This window comes from Fistularia commersonii, chromosome 25 (assembly GCF_037954325.1).
Source record: "Fistularia commersonii isolate RoL2024-O1a breed Wild chromosome 25, RoL_Fcom_v1.0, whole genome shotgun sequence".
In the NCBI taxonomy this organism is placed as follows: domain Eukaryota; kingdom Metazoa; phylum Chordata; class Actinopteri; order Syngnathiformes; family Fistulariidae; genus Fistularia; species Fistularia commersonii.
Window position 1 is genome coordinate 2,917,167 of NC_141308.1, and position 22,492 is coordinate 2,939,658.

The window sequence follows — 22,492 nt, forward strand, 5'->3', positions numbered from 1 at the left end:
CTGCCAGAATAGAGCCATTAAGCTATTAACACTAATAACAGAAATTACAGTTACAATTACAATTACATTTATAAAGGGAAAGCTTGTGTAAGACACACAAAGAGGCAGTATCAAGAGAGTTGTGTTGAGGTGAAATCGGGACGATTTTTCCAAAGCTGAAAAATAGGATAGAAAATCAGTTATAATTACAAAGTGAAGTACATACAATATAACATCTGACTACTATTCTCTTTGAAGTCGGAAGAACTTTCAGTTTCCAATTAAAACCTTGTAGGCAAATCATTGTTCAAAACCAACAATGCCTCTTTTGTAGCATTGTGTGCAACAAGCTACAGCTGTAATTTTAATTAAAGCAAGCTGCTGTCCAAGCTGGACAGATCACACTGTTCTCTTATGCTGTATGCAGCCAGCTGTTATATGGGTACTCAGAGACCTGTGTGTTATACTAAGAGGAGAGATAGAGAGAGAAGGGGAAGTGTGTGTGTGTGTGTGTGTGTGTGTGTGTGTGTGTGTGTGTGTGTGTGTGTGTGAGGGGGGGGGGTCCATTTGGAAATTAACTCTTAACTTAATTTTGCATCATGTGTCACATAATTTAACATAATTGGAAATGTCATTTCATAAATTGTGGGTGAAATATTCAATAATGTTTTCTTTACAATATGTATTTACCACATCTGCTTTTTATATAAATGTGACATGTTAATTAAACTGAAAAAACTAGACTTCTACAGGAGTTGTGTCATTTCATTTATCTTTTTGAAAAATGTATTATATAAAATTTCATACATCAAATAAGAACCAGCTTAACATATAAGTCATATTAGTCAAACAAAGCAATTCCATCTTACTATATTATGGCATTGACATACATCAGCTTCTGTTTGAAAAATGAGACAATTTATATTGGAGCCATTCAGTTAAGTAGTGAATTATGAATACCAATTTGAAAATATGAAAAGAATCATTCTTTTCATTCAAGATATGCAAAATATGGATTATGGCTTAATAATGAATGTATTTAATGCAAGGAAACCCACACCGTTAAAGAATTAGCTCACATTCGCTGTTCACACGGGCCAGTAGCCTCAGTATCTACCTTTACTATGAGATAATCAAAATTCACAATCCCCATTGCTGGAATGAATCCACGGGGGTGGGGCTGCCAACTCTTAATATGATTTCCCATGTGGCTCCAGAAAGAGAGGGGAATTGGGGACAGAAAGAGGGTGGAGAATTTACAGGGAGAGATGGAATAAGGGAATTAAGGGGGTGAAGGAGAAACAAAAGGATAGAGGTTGGGTAAGGCTGAAGCCAGGAATATGTAAGAAACAAAGAGGTTGGAAGGTGTAGCAAAGAAGAGTGTAATTGTTAAAAGTGACAAGAACAAAAGATCAGGTGGGGTGTCTTGAAAGATTGGTTGTAAAGAAGAGGACTGTTGGTTCCAGAGGCAATTAGATTACTTTAAGAGGGCACACACAATCCACCACTCCCTACCATTTAAAGAACTTCAAATAAATGCACCGGGTCTTAAACATCAGATTCAGGCTTTCAAACCTAGTGGGGCCAGAGGATATCTCCCTGAGAGGAGGAAAAAAACAATTACTTTGCGTGGCTATGGGATTAAACTACCTAGAGTACTTGAGTTTACCAGAAGAATTAGAGGGCAAATGGTTAAGATTTGTGGCTCTTAACTGGGCTATGCTTTATGGTTTAACCAAAGGTTACTCTCTAAAAGGGGTTTAATGGATCATCCACCTAATAGCCACGAAGCTTAAGACAATCCCTTTGTCTAATTTGACCTAGTCTTCAATTTGGGTAAACCCAAAGGAAAACATTCATTCATACATATAATTTGGTTTCGGGTTCTTCAAAGACAAGCAAAGTCATTTATAATTCAACATTAGTCAGATATAAAAACAATTACGGTAAATAATTTTACCAGCCATTTTCAGATCATTCCTTTAAATTTTCAAATCATTCCCGATTCATTAAACTCTTTTTTTTTTTAAATTTGTTTTGCACTTATCAGGACAGCTCCCTGCTCTTCATAGACATGTAGTTTCACATTTGGAAAGACAGACATTACATATCCTAAATACAGCCTTAGTTTCTACCTTGGGTATGAAGCTGATCTCCCATCCATCGAAAGAATAGTAGAAAGGTTGCCACTGGACCTCCACTGATGTCTCTGTGATGGATTTGAAGACTAACCCATCTGGATTGGAGAGGTCTAGCAAGGGAGCAGGGATTTATTATTGTTAATCAGTGAACCACACATCCCATAAATCACAAATCCGTCTCATGCTTAAAGTGTCCAAAGTTAGGCTTTTCGATTGGGCTTTGATTTTCATGCTCTTCCCCCATCATGTCTCAATGTTTTCTCTCATGGTTTTGGTGGGAAGACAATTGTTAGCAAAGCACATCTTCTTTTGAGCTCAAATGTTAAAAGTGACTGGTATTTGTTAATCTAGTGTAGCATTGGCCCGTAATATTACATATTTTCACATGTATGGACAATCATCGTCCTGTCTTCTAAAGAGAAAGCATTATGTTTAATCACCTTAAATAAATGTACCGATTTCACTGAAATGAAATTCTCTCATCTGGGAATGGTAAAATAGTATTACTGACTAAAATTGCACTAATCACCTGTTGAACGTTCAATAAAAATTAGGTTTGAAGATGACCACAGGCCAGTGAATTATTTAGTATTTAGTTCAATATAAATTATTCTGAGCAGACGCTATAGGTAGGGATCCTCTCCAGTTGGCACAAAGGAGATATTCTCATTTTATTAACATACCTCAAGTTATTTAGAAAGGCAGAGAACAGAGAGAGAGAGAGAGAGAGAGAAGAGAGCAAAATGGTTAGGGATAGATTTTAGACCTACACGGAGATGGAGATTTCGATCTATAGATCTTTAGATACATTTATGATTTAAAATGGTTTTAAATGAATACCGAAACAATATACTTACAGGTGGAAACACTAATGCTGGCAGGAACACTGATGCTGTTGTTAATGACTGCAAACACATTGATGATGTATTCCATGCCTGCTTCCAGGCCAGAGATATTGCAAGTGGTCGTGTTCCCAGGAATCCTTATCTCGAGTTGTACACCTTGAAGGGATGAGGGAAAACATGAAAAAATGAACAGCCTTTTTTCAATATCATCCTTGTCATGTATACTTTTTGTAAACTTAAGCTGGAATTGCCATCTATCTTGCTTTGAAAGAGCAAAATATAAGTACACCCACCTCCCGGGCTGCCTGGTGTGTAGGTCACCAAGTAATCGGTCAGAACAACTGACCCCTCCCAGTCCAGTATGATTTCTTGATCCGTCACTCCTCGTACCTTTAGGTTCATGGCAGGTGCCACTGAAAAGATTTGAAATATCTAATTAATCGGTTACATTTTATTATTAATTGATAGAGACGAACAAAACTGAAGCCCTCACAGTGTTCTTTATGTCACTAGCAAATGCTTAAAAAAAACATTTTGTTAAAATACGTTAAAATGATTTGCTTTTTCATGCCACTAATCCTAGACACCCAATTCACAAGTCCACTTGGAGGATCAAGGAGTTCATATTTCTTGATCAAAAGATATCAAGATGTTCATATTCATAGCGGCCAGCACGGAGATTGCTTTGTGTTTGTGCAACACAGTGTATGAAATAAATTTTTGGTAGTGGCAAGAAGAGGATGAGTGTTTACATGAGAGTGAGAAAGAGGTTGAAGTGGAGATAGTGAAGTTAAGCCATAAACCCAGAATATGTGTTGAATGTAAATGTGGTAGCGCTAACACTCAGTGTTTACAGCTCCCTCTGCCAAAAATAACAAGGAAGATGAGGGGTGACAGGTGAAGGACATAAAGGAGCAGAAGACAAGCCAGAAGGTACAAACAACTTGAGAAACAGGGGGATTAATCCAGACAGGAGAGATATGATGACAATAAAAGGAACGTATTTTGAGAAGCTTTGAATGATGGGCATAAAAAAATAGCAAAAGTGAGAAACAAGGTGTGTATAGAAACAATGGAAGTGATGACGTGGTAAACAAAGGGATTCTCAACATTTCTGGTTTCTGTATGACAGACGACACAAGATAGAGGCCTGCTCAAGGAGCTTTCAACCTTTTTTTTTTTTTGGCCTATTCAGCTACTTAATCACAAATTTGATGAATAGGCACACGCTGTTCAGTAGTTTGCTCATTGTAAACAGTAAACCTGCATAGGCAATAAACTCCTGTAGGATTTGCCGAGATGGATTGATTTCATCAATCAGCCCGAGCTCTATATGAGGGAATGATGTACAGGATGAATGAACGGCAATTATTTTAGGAAAAAGTGAATAATTTATTAGATCAATACTATCAATTCAGCAATGTACAAACATAATACTACTTAAAAACTAATTAAAGCTCAAGTTCATTCTGTTAAGGAACATTTTGAAAACTCACAGGGGTAAATGTGATTCCAAAGTGCTGTTTCAAAAAAAGCAAACTACTGAAGGTTATTGAAGAGTCTTCCTGTCACATGGCATCTGTTCAGGATTCCATCATGTGCAGATACAGCAGCATCTATTTCATAATATTGTTGATGGGCAAATGTTTGCTGACAACAGAGGTCAGGAAAAATATTAAATTATTTTAACATAACAGTCATTTAACATAACTTTCTGAACCTAGAAATTAAATATAGATGCCCTTTGTCAGATGTTTCTTAAACTGAAAATAAAAATATGTTTCATTGTTATGGTGACAGTTTGAACTAGTATTTATTATTTTCTATGCATTTCATAAATAACAAAGGCCCTTAGGCTACAGGCACAGTCCACATGCTTGATGTGCTGTTTTTTTTCCAACGTCAAGTTTAGCAAAATTCACCAAAAAATCCAAATTAATTCTATTGTAAAAAACACTTCAGCATCTGAATTGGAGTTTATTTCAACCCAGCTAAATGAGTTGATGAGATGGCCGGTATTACTTTGAATGTTCTATCACTGAGATCGACAAAAGAAACACACCATATATAATAGAACACCACACCACGCATAATTAAATCAATATGAAAATTTCACAATTACGTCCAAACAATTATGCAAATAGCAAAAGAAAATCACCAGCAGTTTGCAGATGTGGCATCGGGATGCACTCAACCACTGAGGAATCACTCTGCTGTCAATATTCAACAGAGTTGAGGTTGGGCAGACACATATTTATGTAAAAAATGAAATGTGTCTCATCAAGCCTGAAGCATAATCTCAAATTCAAAAGCTCATTAAGAGACATCAATATTTCGAGTGGAAGCCTATGCTTCACCCTAAATGAAGCAAAATATCCAGTATATCTTCAGCAATTGGCAACATGAAATACTTGAACCGCTCACTCTGAAGGCCTCTGGTAATTGGCATGTTTGGGTTTTGTATGTATCCAAACAAAGCTTACATATATGAACTATTTATGTCCGTACTTGTGTCGAAATGAGCAATTTGTGCTTGCTGATCTTGACGTAGATACAAGATGGCACTGTTGCAAGGAGGAATCAACCTGACTAATACGATTTCACTTCCCTGTCTTGCCATTATTCACTACTCTCTGTCCTCATTCTGCATACTGTTGACAGCTACCCCAAATGGCAAAAGAGGATCCAATATTTTGGGATGGAAATCTCTAATGTGACAGTTCTCTCCCGGGATGAATATGACTTCTGACAAATGAGCGTTGTTAAGTCTTTTTCTGTCCAGCAAGTCAAACAACCCACCACCTGCATTTTTAGGAAGAGTGGGTGTATGCTAAAATGATTGGCCCTGGACTTTTGGGCCGTCATCCCTAATTGCTATGCAAATAAAAAATGCTCTCCTTTTAAAACTCCATAACACGAATAAATCAACCTGCCCTGACGCAACATAGGATATTGTGGCTGGGGAGTATGAAACCCTCTAAAGTTACCCAACAGGTTGTGAAATGTAGTTCCACCAAAGAGTGCAGTATATATAGACCGATGCTAAAAATACAGTATTTGCCAAGTCATCCTCTTGTACAAAAATCCCAATTCCAACTAAGTGAAAAGGAACTATTTCACATTCAGTCTAACTAAGAGCAATTTATTTTAATTGAATGTAAGGTTAAAACATTTCCCACCAGATAAATACATCTCTTTGTTAGTAAACTTATAATGTATGTACCCTGACATTTACAAGAAATACTTTGTTAGACTTTGTACACCCTACAAACAGTATCACAGACTGAACGAAATCAACTATCGCTCAGCAATGTCAGCAAAACTTCCATGAATGTGTTTTAATTTTTTGAAGACTTAGAATAAAACAATAATATGGCCAATTGATAAAACACTTAAACTTTAAATGTCACAGTTCACTTATACTGACTGACCAAATGCCCCACCGTTGTCCAAACAGTTGTTTGTTTGTCAATCATGGGAATGTAGCCTGCAACCCAATGAATCTTCCCATCATCACCCCCACTGCCACACACACACACACACACACACACACACACACACACAACCACCACCACCTCCAACCACCAAGTCATGCATATCGCTGCTGAGTAACAGCAATTACTTGACACCCCTGTAGCATATTTGGAAACACAAGATGGCTGCCATTGTCAAATTGTATTTTACCACAGGGAAAGTTTAGTCACTTTTAAGGATTAAGACGTGACACAAAGGGGTTCTGATTAGCAGGCACTGTAAACACCTCATGGAGCTCTGAGATGCAAGCTACAAGGAGGGGAAGAAATTCCAGTGTGAACCAGCCAACCCTTTTCCCTGAAGTTCACACGCATATAATGGAATCCATCTTTCTTGCTTTTTTTTTTTTTTTAAAGTTACGCATTTGTCACTGAGATGATTAAGCCTGGTCAAAGTTGTATTAACCCTCATATTATGTTAAGGGTCAATTTGACCCATTTCACCCATTGACCCAATGGGACAAATTGACCCTCAACATAATATGAGGGTTAAGTTAACAAGTGAGAATTATAAACCTGCCATGTCTCTATAATTCTTTTTGATGTACATCTTTAAATCCAAAAACTTCGGCGTGTGGCGATACCAGTTTGATATCGGGCTACAACAATCTGGCTTCAGAGAATGAAATACAACACCTTTTTTCTTCTCATTGCAAAGATTAAACAGTAACAAAGGATACACTCTAATAACCTACCAGAGTTGCAATCATCTCCAGCAAAACCATCCTGACAGACGCAGAATCCATCCTTGCAGAGTCCCTTCTTGCTGCAGTTGTTGGCACAATAGACCAGCGAACAGTCTTCACCTACATATCCAGGCCGGCAGTGACATGTTCCATTGATACACAGGCCTTGGTCTGAACAGTCACTGAGACATCGCCCGACCATGCAGTCTTCACCAGTGAAGGACTCCTCACACACACATTCCCCATCGATACACAGGCCGCGTCCCGAGCAGTCTGAAGGGCATCTGGGCTCAGAACAGTTGTCCCCGCCGAAGTCACGATCACATACACACTCTCCTTCAATACACACCCCCTGGCCGGAGCAGTCGTCGGGGCAGCGTGGCTCGGAGCAGTTTTTACCAGTCCACCCTTCCTCACAGACGCAGCCACACAGGTCGAGGTTGAAGCTACCGTGGCCGCTGCATCCCGGGAAAAAATCTAATCGTCCTGAGGGAAATGGTTTACATTAAAACGTTAAATATCTGCTTAAGATTACTGGATAAAAATAAATGAGAAAAGCAGAAGATTAAATGCCCCAGAAAACTGTTCGTAAAACTCAAAATGCTTGCCTTGTCTTCCCGACGTGTAATCACAGACAAGTCTTTGATATTTGACAATTATAATATATATATTCAAATACTTTATCACTTTCAGATATTTAACCGCTGCAGTAAACTGTTACGGCCGTCAAAGTTTGGGATTTTTTACCATTAGCAACCAAAATTACATATTGTATAACTTGTGGTGGATAAAAAAAATAAAAAAAACTCTTAATTTTTTTTTAGGGACTTAAAAGTTCAATAAAATCCTCTGACTGCTGATCGCACCTTCCGCAAATATGGACTTGATGGATCACTTATTCATTTATTTATCAATTACTTATTTGTTTGTTACCTCACAATCAGGAACGTGTAAATAATCAGCATCAAAATTGGTCAATGGACATTATTACCCTTCGCACAGAGTCAGACTCTTACTGAGTTCTTTCATGGGAAAAATATGCCACTGAACTTCATTATATATTAAATTTATCATTGCAATTTATCATTGTAAAGATTAGATTGAAAGATAGGGCCTTTAGTCTTGGTGAAAAACATTACTTTTATTGCTGTTCACAGAATCTGAGGCAAAGTCACCGACGCATTTCAATGGTAGATGGCAGATATTACAATTAAATTAATGCAGTTTATCACACTTATTATACAATTACCATTACTCTTGCAACTTCTTCAATCTAAAATATTAACTTTGAAATTTCATTTTATGCAAGTCTCACCGACCCTCGGTAGCCTTAATTGCAGAAAAGTCATTTAAACATAATTAAAGGACTGAACTAACATCTAATTTTGGGCATCTCAAATCTTTGCACTTGCATGATAATTCTATCATCATTCGGAGTCAGATTCGCAACTGTTGGATACAACGGTCAATGTTGAAACAAATTTAATTCAGAAAATATTTAAATAGTACCCATTTGTGCCCTCTGATATTTTTACAGCAACCTCTAACATTTTTTCTACCCATGATAAAGGTTTTTCCCCCAAAATTCTTTACACAAGGACTGCTAAGCAACTCCATCCCAGCATCAGGAATCTCATCCACCATTTTCTCAACAGTACTATTTAAAAAACAGATTTTTTTTTTTGGGCCAGCTGTACCTTATGTGTCTCTATCCATACATATTTAAAAAGCTGATTTGTGTCCCATTACATTATTTCTATACTCTCCGAACTTAATTAGGAACATCACTGTACAATATAATGCAAATCAATGTTATTCCCGTTGATTTTTGTGGTTCTAATGTGTTGGTGTTTTACTGAAGCTTTCATATTCAGTCAGTCAAGTCTGTACTATTATAACTATCATGAGATTATCACGTTGCAAAGGGAAGATTTTCAGCAGAGAAGTTGAGCTGGATAATACATGAAATCAAGTGGATCATTATTGTATATATTCATGATTTAATGAGAACCCTGTGTCAGGATTATGTACTGGAAATATTGTTAAAAAACACTCTGAACAGCAGCAATTCTATCCAATTTTGTGCATTTGCTTTTTCCTCTTAGTGCTGAAGAGCACTCACCCATGGCTGAGTTTTCTCCGCAGCAGCCAGATCCACACTGCGCCCTGAGCAGGGAAACTTCTCTCTCAAGCATTTCCACCCTTGTGGCCAGCTGCTGGATTGTAATTGTCGCTGGACAACCACATGCAGCTTTTGGGATGTTGATCCGGTGAGTGAATGTCACCTGAACAAGGAGGTGAGTTTTGGTTGCTTGACATCTTAATGGTCTTTATGGAGGACATTATGGGCATTTTTTTCACATTTATGAAAAAAACTAAATCATTCAAACTGGAAATGTACCTAAATCCACCTCTGGGCTTGGTGCCACGCATAAAACTAACTAGAGTGAGCATTTTTTTTTTTTTTTTTTAATGAAAAAACAAGACAAAAATATTCACAGGGCATTTTTGTCATGTCCCATGATGTAAATTGGCCAATGCTAACAACCAAGTACTTGCATAAAAACATAACTAACATGTACCTGACTGTCCGTTTCCAGGGTCTGTTCGACAAACTCTGTTTTTCCAGACGGATCCACTGGTCCCTCGACAGAAGGTCTGGACCCAAGCTCAGCACGAGAATCTTTGAGAGGAAATGAATATCTCTTAGAGAACATAATATACTGTTTTTTGCCCAACAGCAGAAATAGAACTTTTAATTTCAGTTGAACTACTTCAAAACGGTGTTTCACCATCACCTGGTGCAGGTGGTGAAGCGGCATCCAGATCTACTGAGCAAAGAGACTCCATGGGAACGTTGATATTGTAGACATGGTTAAAGACCAAAGGTTGCTCCCGAAGGCTTTGGTTAGCTGAAGGATCAGAGGGTGGTTGATCCATCTCTGCAATTTGTCTCCTCACTCTTGACGTACGAACCAGCTTGTTGGCTCCCGGTGGAGCAGTGTGCGCAATTCCCTGTACAATTTGTAAAATGAAAAAAAAAAGAAGACTAAATAAAACAGTCCACTTTAACGTGCAAGTAGTCAAATATCAGATAAAAAAAGTGTTCAATAAAAGGTCAGTTGGGATCATATTTGTAGCCACAAACGCCCTCCAAAAAAGTAGGATTAGTTGTGAGCTATGTTAGCACTGTCTGACAAATACGAATGTTTAACATTTATAAAGTTGTCGTAAGTATACGGTTAATATCTATTCAGTTGGCAAAATTAATTATCTTCAAGGCAGGCTAACGATTATCAATTCAAATTTAGTGGTGATCTATCGATCCAATAGGGGGGGTTCAAATGGCCTGGTAATCAGCTATTTATTTTCTATTTTTGCAGTTTGGACTTTGGATAAAATACAAGATAAGACCACCTTTTATTTTGAATGGATACAAAGCCAATTTTTGTGCACTTGATTGTACAGTGATTGCAATGTATGATATAAATAAATACTAATCAATTGTGTTAAATCAACATGTTATTAATTGCTCCTTTAATTCTTATGGACATATCATAAACTCTAAATATAATCGCTCTCTTCAGTTTGTTACTGCTTTAACATGGTGTATTTTGGAAAGGAATTGATAGAACCTTTTGTCAAATAACAAATCACCCCAAAACCTGAGGTCAACCCACTCCAATTTGGATTCTCTGCCAAGCAGAAATGGATGATCTTGTAAGAACAGTATTATTTAAATCACAGGGATACATGAGGAAAGATGGACAGTGAATTTTGAACGATATCACTGTGTACTGGGACTAATACGAACTAGCAGGTCTACCTGCTGTTCATTTTTTTATGATGAAACATAGGAACCGGAATCACCATAATCCTCAGGTAGTCAAATTAGCCCTGAAAGGATTTTAGTGGATTTGTGCTCAGAATAAAGCGATTAACTTGCTAGCCAAATATAGTAGATTGAGAATAAATATTGAATATGAATTAAGCCTTTGGCAGCTCTACTATGTGACGAATGAAGCGACATAGTATGTCTGGGTAAGATGTACCTGTAGAACAAGAAAAAGAGCACCAGCCATCATCCAGCCTGATGTCGGCAACGTGGTACCGTTTTGTTTCCGTGCCAGTGGCATGCTAGGGACAAACTTCATCAGTTCTGTTACATACACCTGTGGAGAAAAATGGAAAAAAGAATAGTAGGCTCACATTAAAACTAGAAAATAGAAATAGTAAGAAGTGAGAGAGGAAGAGAGAGTGAGGTCAAGTGTAAAAAATAATTTCCACAAAGAATAAAGCTCGTGATGGTGCACTGTTTGCGTAAAAAAGTGTCCGTAATGCTGTTTATCGTGTATGAACGCATCTTCTGCAAATGGTGAATGAATACCTTTGATCACATTTAAATGTATTTTATCTAGAAGGATGAAATACTCTTCTGGGGATTTAGAAACAAGCTGGGAACCATTACATGTTTTTCTCAGTGCATTACCAAATATTTGATCTTTCCACATGGGAGAAAAAACAGAAATATTGCTCAGGGGGGTGGCTGATAGATTGATTTCTGCTGAGATATGGTTTGAGCAATGCTGCTGTAATTCCTTCTCCGTGGAGAAGTGGGAACAGGGACGCGGCGAAATAAAAACCACACGGAAGAAATACTGATGTGACTCCTTTAAGCAGACAGTCATATATCATATGCAAGACAGCATATAGCTGAAATTCATTTGAATCTGGCGATTTCACATTTTGGCACGATCAGCTATGTTAGGTTTGTGCAAAGTCAAAAGTTTGAAAACGGGCAAGAAAAAGAAAAGAAAATGTGTCAGCAACACAGTGAATGTGCGCTCAGTCATTATTGTTGGTGATGCGACCAATTTTCCCAAATGGCACTTTTCTGTGAGCCAGATGGAAGTCTTCTTATCATACCTAACTGGCTCGGGATGTTTTTGCCCGGTGATGTGAAAATGTTGAAACAGCAGCGAATTTGCACATAAATGAGAAACAGAGACTCTCAACATACATGCAAACCATGTCTCCAACTGGTCTTGAAAAAAAAATTGAAATGCATCCAGATTGAAGCGATAAACTCCACATCCATATATCGGCCATATCAGACAGAGAAACTTTCATTTCCGAAGATCTCGTCTTCCCATCCAGTGCTTCATTTCGAGAAAAAATCAAACAGTCTTTTTGGGTGTAAATATGTGGAAGACTCATATAAAGAACGTAGACTAATACTGCGTACCATAAAAAACCCACAGGGTAAAGCCAGTGAATTGTTATAACATAGAGCATGTCTTGCTTCACGTAATGCTGCTGATGCTTTTAAAAATGACTCTACTCTTGCTGGAATTGACATCCACCTTCATCCTTGTACTGAATAGATGGAAAATATTCTTTGAAACCTTCCCTCAAGCATGCAGCTTCTGTCTGACACGACACGAGTCGTTTAACTCGTGAGCTCACCAAACACACGAGGAGCATGTAGATGATGAAAGTGCGGGATGTACAAAGCCAGCTGGAACCATCTTATTCAAAGCTATTAACAAAAGAAGTTTGCCTTTAGCTTGCTTGAGTAAAGCGCTGGGGTGTCTGCATTACACAACACAGTCATGGTAAATACCATTGAGAGGAATTTCATCTTTCTCTATGTAAAATGGGTTATCCCCTTTTAACAATAGCATATTTAAGCAAGCATTCTTAAGGAGTCATATTGATATTTGTGAATAGAAACATGAATAAATGTATGTATCCAATACATGTCCCTATGTCCTCTATTGTAAGTCGCTTTGGAAAAAAGCGTCTGTCGAATGCAATGTAATGTAATGAGAATAAGACTGAAGATGGCTTATTGTTTTAGGCCTATCAAAAGCACCAGAATACAGCATATTAAACAGTATTCTGTCGGAAGAAAAAACTGAAGAAGAAAGAAAAGGTGACAGTTTCTGAGGTTTAAGGTGAAGTCCATTGATACCAGGCAAATTTATGTTGTATATGAATGTGGCAATCCTGAATTACATAGCAGTTTTCTAAACCTATTTAGAACGGTAATCAAAACTATGTTTAAAAATAGAAATAATCATGTTACACAGCCATTTAATTACACCACGGAAAAATTAGATAAAGGTCTCTTGTATGCAAGCATACTTTGCATTCACAAGTGGTGCTCTGAGACAGAGTGTTGGATTTAATTACCCTCAATAGAGCAACATATCACAGCCCCCTATGTAGTTTTACACCGTCAGTGATAAAAGCTGGAGATGTGTTTAAACTCACAACCCCCTTTCTGTATATCTGTGGAGGTTCCCAGCCATCAGGGTTTGAATACACGTCGACGCTCCCAAGCTTTTATAAAAACTGGGAATAAATAAACTAATGAATAAATGTATAATAATTCATAGAGGCTCAGTCAAGGACAGATGAACTCCATCGAAGTAAATGAACATACTTCACTGACTTCACAGAAAAAAATAGACATTCAATTTGATGTAACATATCTCTGCAAACCTAAAACACACATATACTCACACATAAAAATCAGATACATATTTATGCCCAGACAAGTAAAGAATTTGTGATGTGTCAAGTGTTTATAACCTGCAATTTTAATAAAAGATCACCCACCTTTAAGATAATTAGGAGTGTCAGCATGAACTGTCCATATTTTGAGGTATGTTCAAATGCTGTGAGGTAATTGAGCTGCATGCCAAATTATGTGTGTGTGTGTGTGTGTGTGTGTGTGTACGTGTGTATGCATGGATACGAGTGTGAATGCCTGCGGTCTTATCTCACATCTCAGAGCCTGTAGACAAAATAATTTCTATTTCATGAAAATGCTCTGCACCACTGCTGCTCACTTCATGTATTACCTGGTGATTTTCTTGAGAGAAATTGGATGGGTTCATCCCCTGTGAGACTGAAATGAAAATTCTTCTTCCATTTATCATAAAACCTACTGGGGCATTGCAATTATCATAAAAGAAAAATATGAAATATTAATATATTAATAAATATTCAGATATAAGAAATGCAAGCTGTAGTGTAAATAAATAAGATAATATGGTAAGAAGATCAAACTTAAAAGAATAAGTTACGAAATATGGACGATCCTCTGTGTAGAATTTGTATTTTCATAAAATCGAATTACTCTTTGAGGTGAGCCTCTAATTTTTTTGTATTAGTCAGCAGAAAAAAGCGTAGAGAGAGTAATTTGTTAACCATTTGACTTAAGGTTAAGCACACTAAGCAAATGACTTTCCCTATAGAGCTAGTTTTTTTCTATCTTTCTTTTTTAAGTTGAGGAGTATAACTTCACCATTTAAAAAAAATGCCTCCAGTCACTTTCATTGGGTTCATTCTAAATAAATGGTTTTAATGTGAATAAATAAAAATTTACAATTTTGTATTGTAGAACACTCATACTGTAGTGGAAAACCAATGTTTGACATGAGTAATTCATAGGAAGAAACACACAACAGCAAAAGTATTTACTCCTGATTCAAGTGTTACCTTTTCCTTACAACCATTACAGCTCCATCTACACGGATGACAGTTGTCATGATTGTGGAATTTTGTACTCGATCTTTTCTCTGAATCCCAGTAGATTGCTACAGTCACAACAAACCATCGTGCTTCTGTTTCGATGATCTTCCTCTAAAAACGACAATTTAACAATCCCTACTTACAACAAGGAGACTTCAAACCTGCTGCACTGGCAGTGTAAATGAAATGAGCACAGATATTTAATGACTGAGTCAGACCATGACAGATTACAAGAAAGGTATATAGATGCATGAGATTAAAAGAAAGACCAGATTGCAATCAACCCTCTCATTGTTTACACAGCATCTTGCAACATGAAATGAGAAGCAGTCTCCAAAAGCCCCTTTTCCCCCACACACTACTCACAGTGGCAGGCTGTCTTTGAATTACTGCATGTATCTGCATGTTTTAGGAGACAGAGATCCATAGGAGATTAATATCCTGGATCTAATATGGAAAGGTTATATAGTGGAAAGCTTTATTAACCTGCACTCTTTCTATCTTCCTTTACTTCTGTAGCTACCAGGCTTTTTTCGCCAGTTGCCTCACAAGTAAGTGCTTGTTTTATATCCCAGAGACATATGTCTCAATCAGTGTATGCGGCCTTTATCTATTTTTTTTTTCCTTTTTAAGGACCTCTGGGGCTCACTGAGAAAAGATAAGTCAGCCTTGGGAGTGATTCACTGTCACATTTCGATTTAAGTTGAGAAAAAAACATTAATGAAGTTACTGTTGTCTGTAATCCAGCTTCAATGGTAATTTCTGCTGCCTGTGAAACAGCTTAGACACAGAGACATGCAGTAAGTATAACAGATGCAGCAAAATTCAAAACAGGTATTTGTCTCTGTCCTGAACTGGTGTCAGAAAATGTCCATCTGTTGTCTTACTGCTCGCCAGCATCACAATGTAGTGCCATACATGGCACTAGGAGAGAGGAGTTTTGAATATTTTTTCTATGTTAGTCACACTCCTTGATTTTACTAACCCCTTTAAAAAAATCACCTTTAATCCAAGGTGGTCTGTCACGCCTTCTGTCTTTGCGTGCAATTTTTATTCCTCACCATCTTCCCAAATCTCTGGCTGGGTTTTCATTTTTTCAAATTCTGTAATCATTCTTGATCCTGCACCGTGAATCTGTTATTTCTTTGTAGTGTCAATTCTTGCGTTGAAAGTAAACACCAGAAATGGAGATATGGAGTCCCCTCATTTCTTTGTTCATTCCTTTATCTATGCTTTTTTTCTGACAAACTCCCAGTGATCCTATCCTTGCTCAACCTAAATAAGTAAAGCCATAACCTCTATTTGCAAAGGTTGATGTGAAACCACCTTAACACCAAACCAATACCAGGCTTTCTTGTTAAGGTGATCCCACTCTCTGCCCATCAACCTGCCTCTCTCTTTAGCGCTCTTTTTCTTTCTGGCAGGTAAAATGGACTGTGGCAGCATTACAATCATTGTACCATTATTATCATCACTCTGGCAAAGTAGCCTTGTCTTTCAGGACCAATGGGCTGTGCTCACTGACTACTTCTGCAACCTATGAGCTGCACAACTCCTTCCCTCTGTCTCTGGGCTGCTTCAATGCTAAGATGGGACCATAAAATAGATTCCATTCTACAACAAATAATACAGCCTCAGGCCACCATTTACTGCCTCCTCCATGCTATTATGCACAATGTGAATGCTTTAGCGAAGAACCGAAACGTAATTGTTTCACATACGGCGAATAAGTGTGAAATCAGTTCTAAATGAATTGTTTGTAACTAAGATGTTAACTCAGATGTCCACGATTAATTTTAGTAACTGAGGTACCTCTTTCTTGGCTCAAGAATCTTAAGTTGACAGAACCACAAATCCATTAATCTGAGACTGCTTTAAAAATAATATTAGAAATCCCCCATGTGAACATAAAGCAGTGCATGTGGCCACATAATTTCCCATTTTTAATTCAAATCTTGTTTTTTTTAGTTGAAGGACATAACTTCTTAATAAGTTATAACCAGCAATTCAAAAGTGGCCTAAACACAGGGTTGTCACCACAACCAGCAAAGTGACAGTACGACAAACCACATGAGGGAACATACAAGCAGAATTGAAAAAAAAAATGAGCGAGACCACAGTGTAAGGGTGAATGGAAATGCACAACTCCTTTTTGAGTGAGCCAGAAGCAAAGGAAAAGGCTTTTTCTGCAGCTGAATAGCCGCTGCTCTTCTATTCTGCCATGACACAATAGATAGCTTTTAGCAAGCTCCCTTTTTCTTTCAGCACTGCCCAGTAGTCATTTTGAAATTAAAAAAATAAATAAAAACCAAAACATTTTTATATTGTAGGCATAAAATAAGAAAATCAACCCATTGAGTCGAGATAATGGTACTTCTTTCAAAACATAATGCTTACAATGAGCAATTTGCCTTTCCTCAAGATGGTACTTTGCATTAAAAAATATCTAAATTTTGAGTCCTCACTTTGGTTTGACATGCACTCAATGTCCCTTCATGTCTTTCCAATTCTTTCCCTTGCAAACTCTCTTTTTGTACATCCATGACCTGAAACAAAAACGGACAAAAACCTTCAAACATTCCTATCTGTCATTGCATGAAACATTCTGCCCACTATTGTCTTCTGTTCCCTCTCTCATCTTTGCACACATGCTATTTCTTTCCTTTCATCGTCCACATTCAAAGACTCCTTTTTCTTGTGGGGCAGAAATGACAACCTAGTCCCCTGCACATTTTATATAAATAGGTCAGGGAAAAAAAAAAAAAGTTAGCCACCTGGGCTATCGTTTGTTCTTTGTCTTCTATCATTCAAAGGTAGGCTGAAGTGACACACAAAACGCAGCAATAATTCAGCACCATAAGCTGTGCGGAGATGATAAAGCAACTACCAAGGATCGAAAGGATTGAAGTGTTCTTCTGTTTCTGCGGTCTGTTCATTGATGCCACAGGAAGAGAATAAATCAAGAGAATAAATCAAAATCAGGACTCAGGGAGGGTTGTGTTCAATAACTAAATAAACATCTCAGTGGCAGAGAACCACAATGTGATTGTTTTAAAGTCATATAGTATCATTATTTGGGTTTTTTTGGGTTGGGTTTTTATGTGGCATCGGTATGGATTGGGTTTGATGTTCCATGTTTTTGTTGTCTTACAATGAAATTAGATGAAGCCTTAGCAAAAGTCCAATCTTAAAAAGATGAAATTAAAACCAACTTATCAATGACTTAAATAGTTTAAAATAAATTACCTCTTACCATTGTCTATATTTAGAATAATACCAATCGAATTTCAAAAGGTTACTTTATGGAAAAAACAAGTCCGTCGGGTTAGTCTTTAAAAGATGGATGCCATACTATTCTCACACCGGAGCTGTCCAGCACTATGAACAGCCTCAATCGACCTTATTTCATAAAAAAAGCTGAGAAAAAAAATTACTTTTAAATATTTTTTAAAGTAATTTGATATATACAAATAAATGTACCATCCGATGAAAATCTGATCTGACCAACATGAGAACAGAAGCTACTATCACAAATAGAAAAAAACTTTATACGCAAAGCAAGTTTGCTTATAGTAGGCTGTCAGAAATGACTTAATTTGAAAATAAATCAGTCCAATTCACATAAACTCAGAGTTAAACTTACAGGCAACAGAAGAAACCATTTTGATATAAGACATATTCTACATTAGGCATCATGTTTTTACTACCTGAAACCTTTGAACAGAACAGAACAGCATGTCTTTGTGGAGTTTCTTCACTTCCTTGGTAAGTGAAGATTAAAATCGTGTGACCTAGATTTACTTTAAATGCTTGCATAAGAATATTGACAATTTATCAACTATCAGTAAAAGCATTTGCTTTAGTACTTATTCATCTTGTTTGATCTCAGGTGCAGATCAGGGTGAGAGTAGGCTAACATAAGTGTCCATATATATACTATCACGGCTTAAATGAAGTACTCAAATTTCTTGAAACAGTGGAATTCACAGGGGATAGTCTAAGAAAGCTGAAATTTGTGGGAGTGCTTTTGGTGACATTATCCAAAAGCCATTTGCAAAATGAGCGGTGCAATGACCACACAGTGCTCAGGGTTCCTGTTCATGCACATTGGACTACACATGTTTTGTTGCCAGAGAAATCCAAGACCCCTCATAATATATTCTTCTTCTCTTATTCCTTTTTCCCTTTGGGAATGACCACAGGGAATCAACCCCCTCCATCTTTTTCACTACATCAGTAAAACTTATCTTTGGTCTTCCTCAGGCCTCCTGCCTAGCAGTTCCAACCTCAGTATTCTCCTACCAATGTATTCATTATACCTCACCTCCCAAAGAGAACTTCAGCATCTCCATCTCAACCTCTTCATCTCTGCCACCTCCAGCTATACTTTCCTTCTTTTCCTCAATCCCACTGATTCTAAACCATACAGCATCGCTGGTCTCACCGCTGTCTTGTAATACCTTTCCTTTCATTTTGGCTGATACTGTGTTATCACACATTACCCCTGGCACTTTTCCCCACCCATTCCGACCTGCTTCAATGCATTTCTTCGCCTTTTTCCACACTCTCCATTGCTCTGGACTGTGGACCCTAAGTACTTAAAATCTTCCACCGTCTTTATCTCCACACCCTGTAGCCTCACTATTTTCACATTCACACGAGTATTCTGCCTTGCTGCAGCTAACCTTCGTTCGTCTCATTCGTTTGCCTCTCTAGACTTTCCTCCAGCTGTTCCCTGCTCTCACAACAAATCACAATTTCATCTGCATACATCATGGTCCATGGAGGTTCCTGTCAAACCTTATCTGTCAGCCTGTCCATCACCACTGCAAACAAGACAGGGCTCAGAGCTGATTCCTGATGTAGTCCCACCTCCACCTTGAACTTCTCTCTCGCACCTACACTACACCTCACCACTGTCTGTCGTTTCACATACGTGTCCTGCAATAGTCTAACATACTTCTCTGCCACTCCGGACACCCTCACACAACACCTGAGTCCCTCACTTGTAGCCTATCATATGCTTTTTCTAGGTCTACCAGCATTCCAAAAGCAAATTCTGCATCTGTAGTACTATTTTTGGGCATGAAACCATAGTTTGCACTACTCTTTCCCATATCTTTATTGTATGAATCATCAACTTCATTTATCCATTGTTACCGCAATTCTCCACATCATCCTCGCTCTAAAAAAATGGGCACCATCCACATCTTCACATTCTTTGAGCATCTTGACACTACCTAACATAGTGTTGAATAATATGACCAGAAACTCAACTAATGCCTCTGCAAGACTCTTCCGTACCCCCACAGGTATATCTTGAGGACTAACTGACTTTCCACTCTTTCTCCACTTCATTGCCCTCCTCACTTCCCCCTTACTGATCTCTGCTACTTTGTGATTCACAATAATCATCCGTTGTTCATTTTTCTCATTCATCAAGTCTTCAAATGACTCTTTTCATCTTCCCATCACTCATCTGGCACCCGTCAATACCTTTCCCTCTCCCCAATTACTGAAACCAATGCAAGTCCTTGCCATCTCAATCTTTCTTTTTTGCCAACCTGTATAAATCACTCTCTACCGCCTAACTTTCCAACCTGTCAAACAAGTCATCATACATGATTTGTTTGGCCTTTGCTACCTCTACCTCCATCTTGCACTGCATCTCCCTGTACTCCTGTCTGCTCATTAAGCGCCTTCAGTGTCCTACTTCTTTTTTGTCAACTTCTTTCTCTGTATATGCTCCCGCACTTCATCATTCCGCCACCAAGTCTCAACATGTACTTTCCTTCCAGACGACATACCACGTACCGTCCTATTTGACTCCCTAATCACATTAGCTGTAGTTGTCCAATCATCTGGAAGATCTCCCTCAACTCCCAGAGCCTATCCTAACACCTATCTCCTTAAAACCACACAACACTCCTCTCTTTTCAGATTCCACCACAATGTCCTCTGCTTGGCTTTTGCCCACCTCTTCTTCTTTGTCACTTGATTCACCCTAAAAACTCCAAAATCCCTTTTTCTGCAAACCATTAACAACATCTTTGACAAGCATTCACATTAGACTCATGAGCACAGACTTATGGTTGCTTACAGGAAAGCAAAATTCAAGAATATTGAAATTTCTTGACGGAAAAAGGCAGGTTCTGTGCAGGTGGAGTTGTGTGACTTCACGGATGATTTGTGGTGACATTTGCAACTCAGTTCAAACAAACAAAAAAATGAATGAACACATTTTCAGGATCTTGGAACCAGCTGTTGAATTTTCCATTTTTGGCACCTGCTTCCTCTTGTTCACACGACAACAGTGAATAGCGTGATGCATCATCTGTATTTATCTTCACTGCAACACACTGTATAACCAATTGAACCAATAGAAAAACAATTGCATAGAAGAATTTGGTTTGTATTTTTTCTTTCATTTTTGTTCTTTTTATTTTTTCCTGCATCACTAGCTCTTTCCGCTCGAGCATGACAGAGCCACATCCTGCTGTTTCGCACATAGACTGATAGACTGTTTGTATCTGACATATATACAATAAAAGTATTACTCACTTTTACAAGCTATGTTTTTTCACCAAGTATTTTTTCCTTGAATGTTCTTCATTTATATGCAGAGTCTTTCTCTGGAGGATGGATGATGATTTCTGTTACATCTGAGTAGAAGTGACCAGACCTAGCCTTTTAGTTCACCTGATTCTGTTCTCTTCCAATTTTTGGGTTGCAGTCAGTTGTCTCACATGAAGGAGAATCTTTAACCCCCTCTGTGTTGAAAATAGCAATTATATTCCCCTCTCTTACATACAATACAATTACAAATATCACATTGACACAATTCATTGAAGATGAAGATGTGTATGTGAGTTTGTGTATGTAGAAATACACTCCTTATCTGTACCATTTTCCTGAGAAAAGGGTCACATAGGCAGTAGAGCAATATATAGAAATATACAGCCATTTAATCTCCTCATCTCCTCATCAACCTTGGCATATTTGCAAACTGTGAGGAAACCAGGGTACCAGGGACAAAAACATGTGAACTACACATTCTGCCACTGAATTTAAAACCTGGAGATTATTATGGCATTCATGAATTTTGAAGTTTCTGTATGTATATTCCTGAATGGTAATTGATATTATGTGCCAAATCATTGTTTTCAGAACGGTTTGCTAACACTGTCAGAAATTCAACGAGGCTTTGAAGATAGGATGCGTATACACACTTTAAACATTTTGAATCTATGCATTTTTTTTTACACTTGTCATTAATCATCGAAAGGAATTTCAGCTATGGCTATTTTAATCCACCGTTTTATGTGCATGCAATTCATACAGTTAACAAAAAAAAAACGGGCAGTTGGCAGCTATCAAGGTACTTATGATAGCTATTCCGGTACATTTCTTTTGACAAATCAAAGTGTCATCATTTTCATCATTTAAAACAATTAATGAATAAAAAAAAAATAAAGAAAAATTGTCAGAGTGTTGTCTGAAAGCTATTCAAGCTAAAACAAAATTGTAACAGTATGGTAGTCCAGTGAATTAATTTTAGTTTTTATACAAATGTTGTTAGGGCTACACTGGAACATTATTTAAAGACTTAAGTTACCCTTGTTTAATTGATGCAATGCAATGCTTTGCACTTAAAATAAGCAATGTCTCTAACAATAGATTTCTTATTATTTTTAAAGAAATGGTCATGTAAGCTGAATATGAACTAAAATGGATAATTATGGCTCAAAGTAGCTTTGATATTAATT

At 37.6% G+C, this 22,492-nt stretch overlaps 1 protein-coding gene across 5 annotated transcripts in view; it reads right to left on the reverse strand.

Moving 5' to 3' along the window:
* The window catches only part of tnr (tenascin R (restrictin, janusin)), a 156,221-nt gene that overhangs the window by 53,128 nt on the left and 80,601 nt on the right, over positions 1 to 22,492 (reverse strand). For all 5 annotated transcript variants that reach the window (XM_086172865.1, XM_086172868.1, XM_086172864.1 and 2 more), the window contains exons 3-10: positions 11,237 to 11,356; positions 9,983 to 10,199; positions 9,767 to 9,867; positions 9,307 to 9,469; positions 7,194 to 7,670; positions 3,259 to 3,378; positions 2,978 to 3,121; positions 2,115 to 2,230 (exon numbers count right to left, since the gene is read on the reverse strand). In XM_086172865.1, the coding sequence (XP_086028991.1) occupies positions 2,115 to 2,230; positions 2,978 to 3,121; positions 3,259 to 3,378; positions 7,194 to 7,670; positions 9,307 to 9,469; positions 9,767 to 9,867; positions 9,983 to 10,199; positions 11,237 to 11,356 (1,458 nt within the window). The remainder of the gene's footprint in view (positions 1 to 2,114; positions 2,231 to 2,977; positions 3,122 to 3,258; positions 3,379 to 7,193; positions 7,671 to 9,306; positions 9,470 to 9,766; positions 9,868 to 9,982; positions 10,200 to 11,236; positions 11,357 to 22,492) is intronic.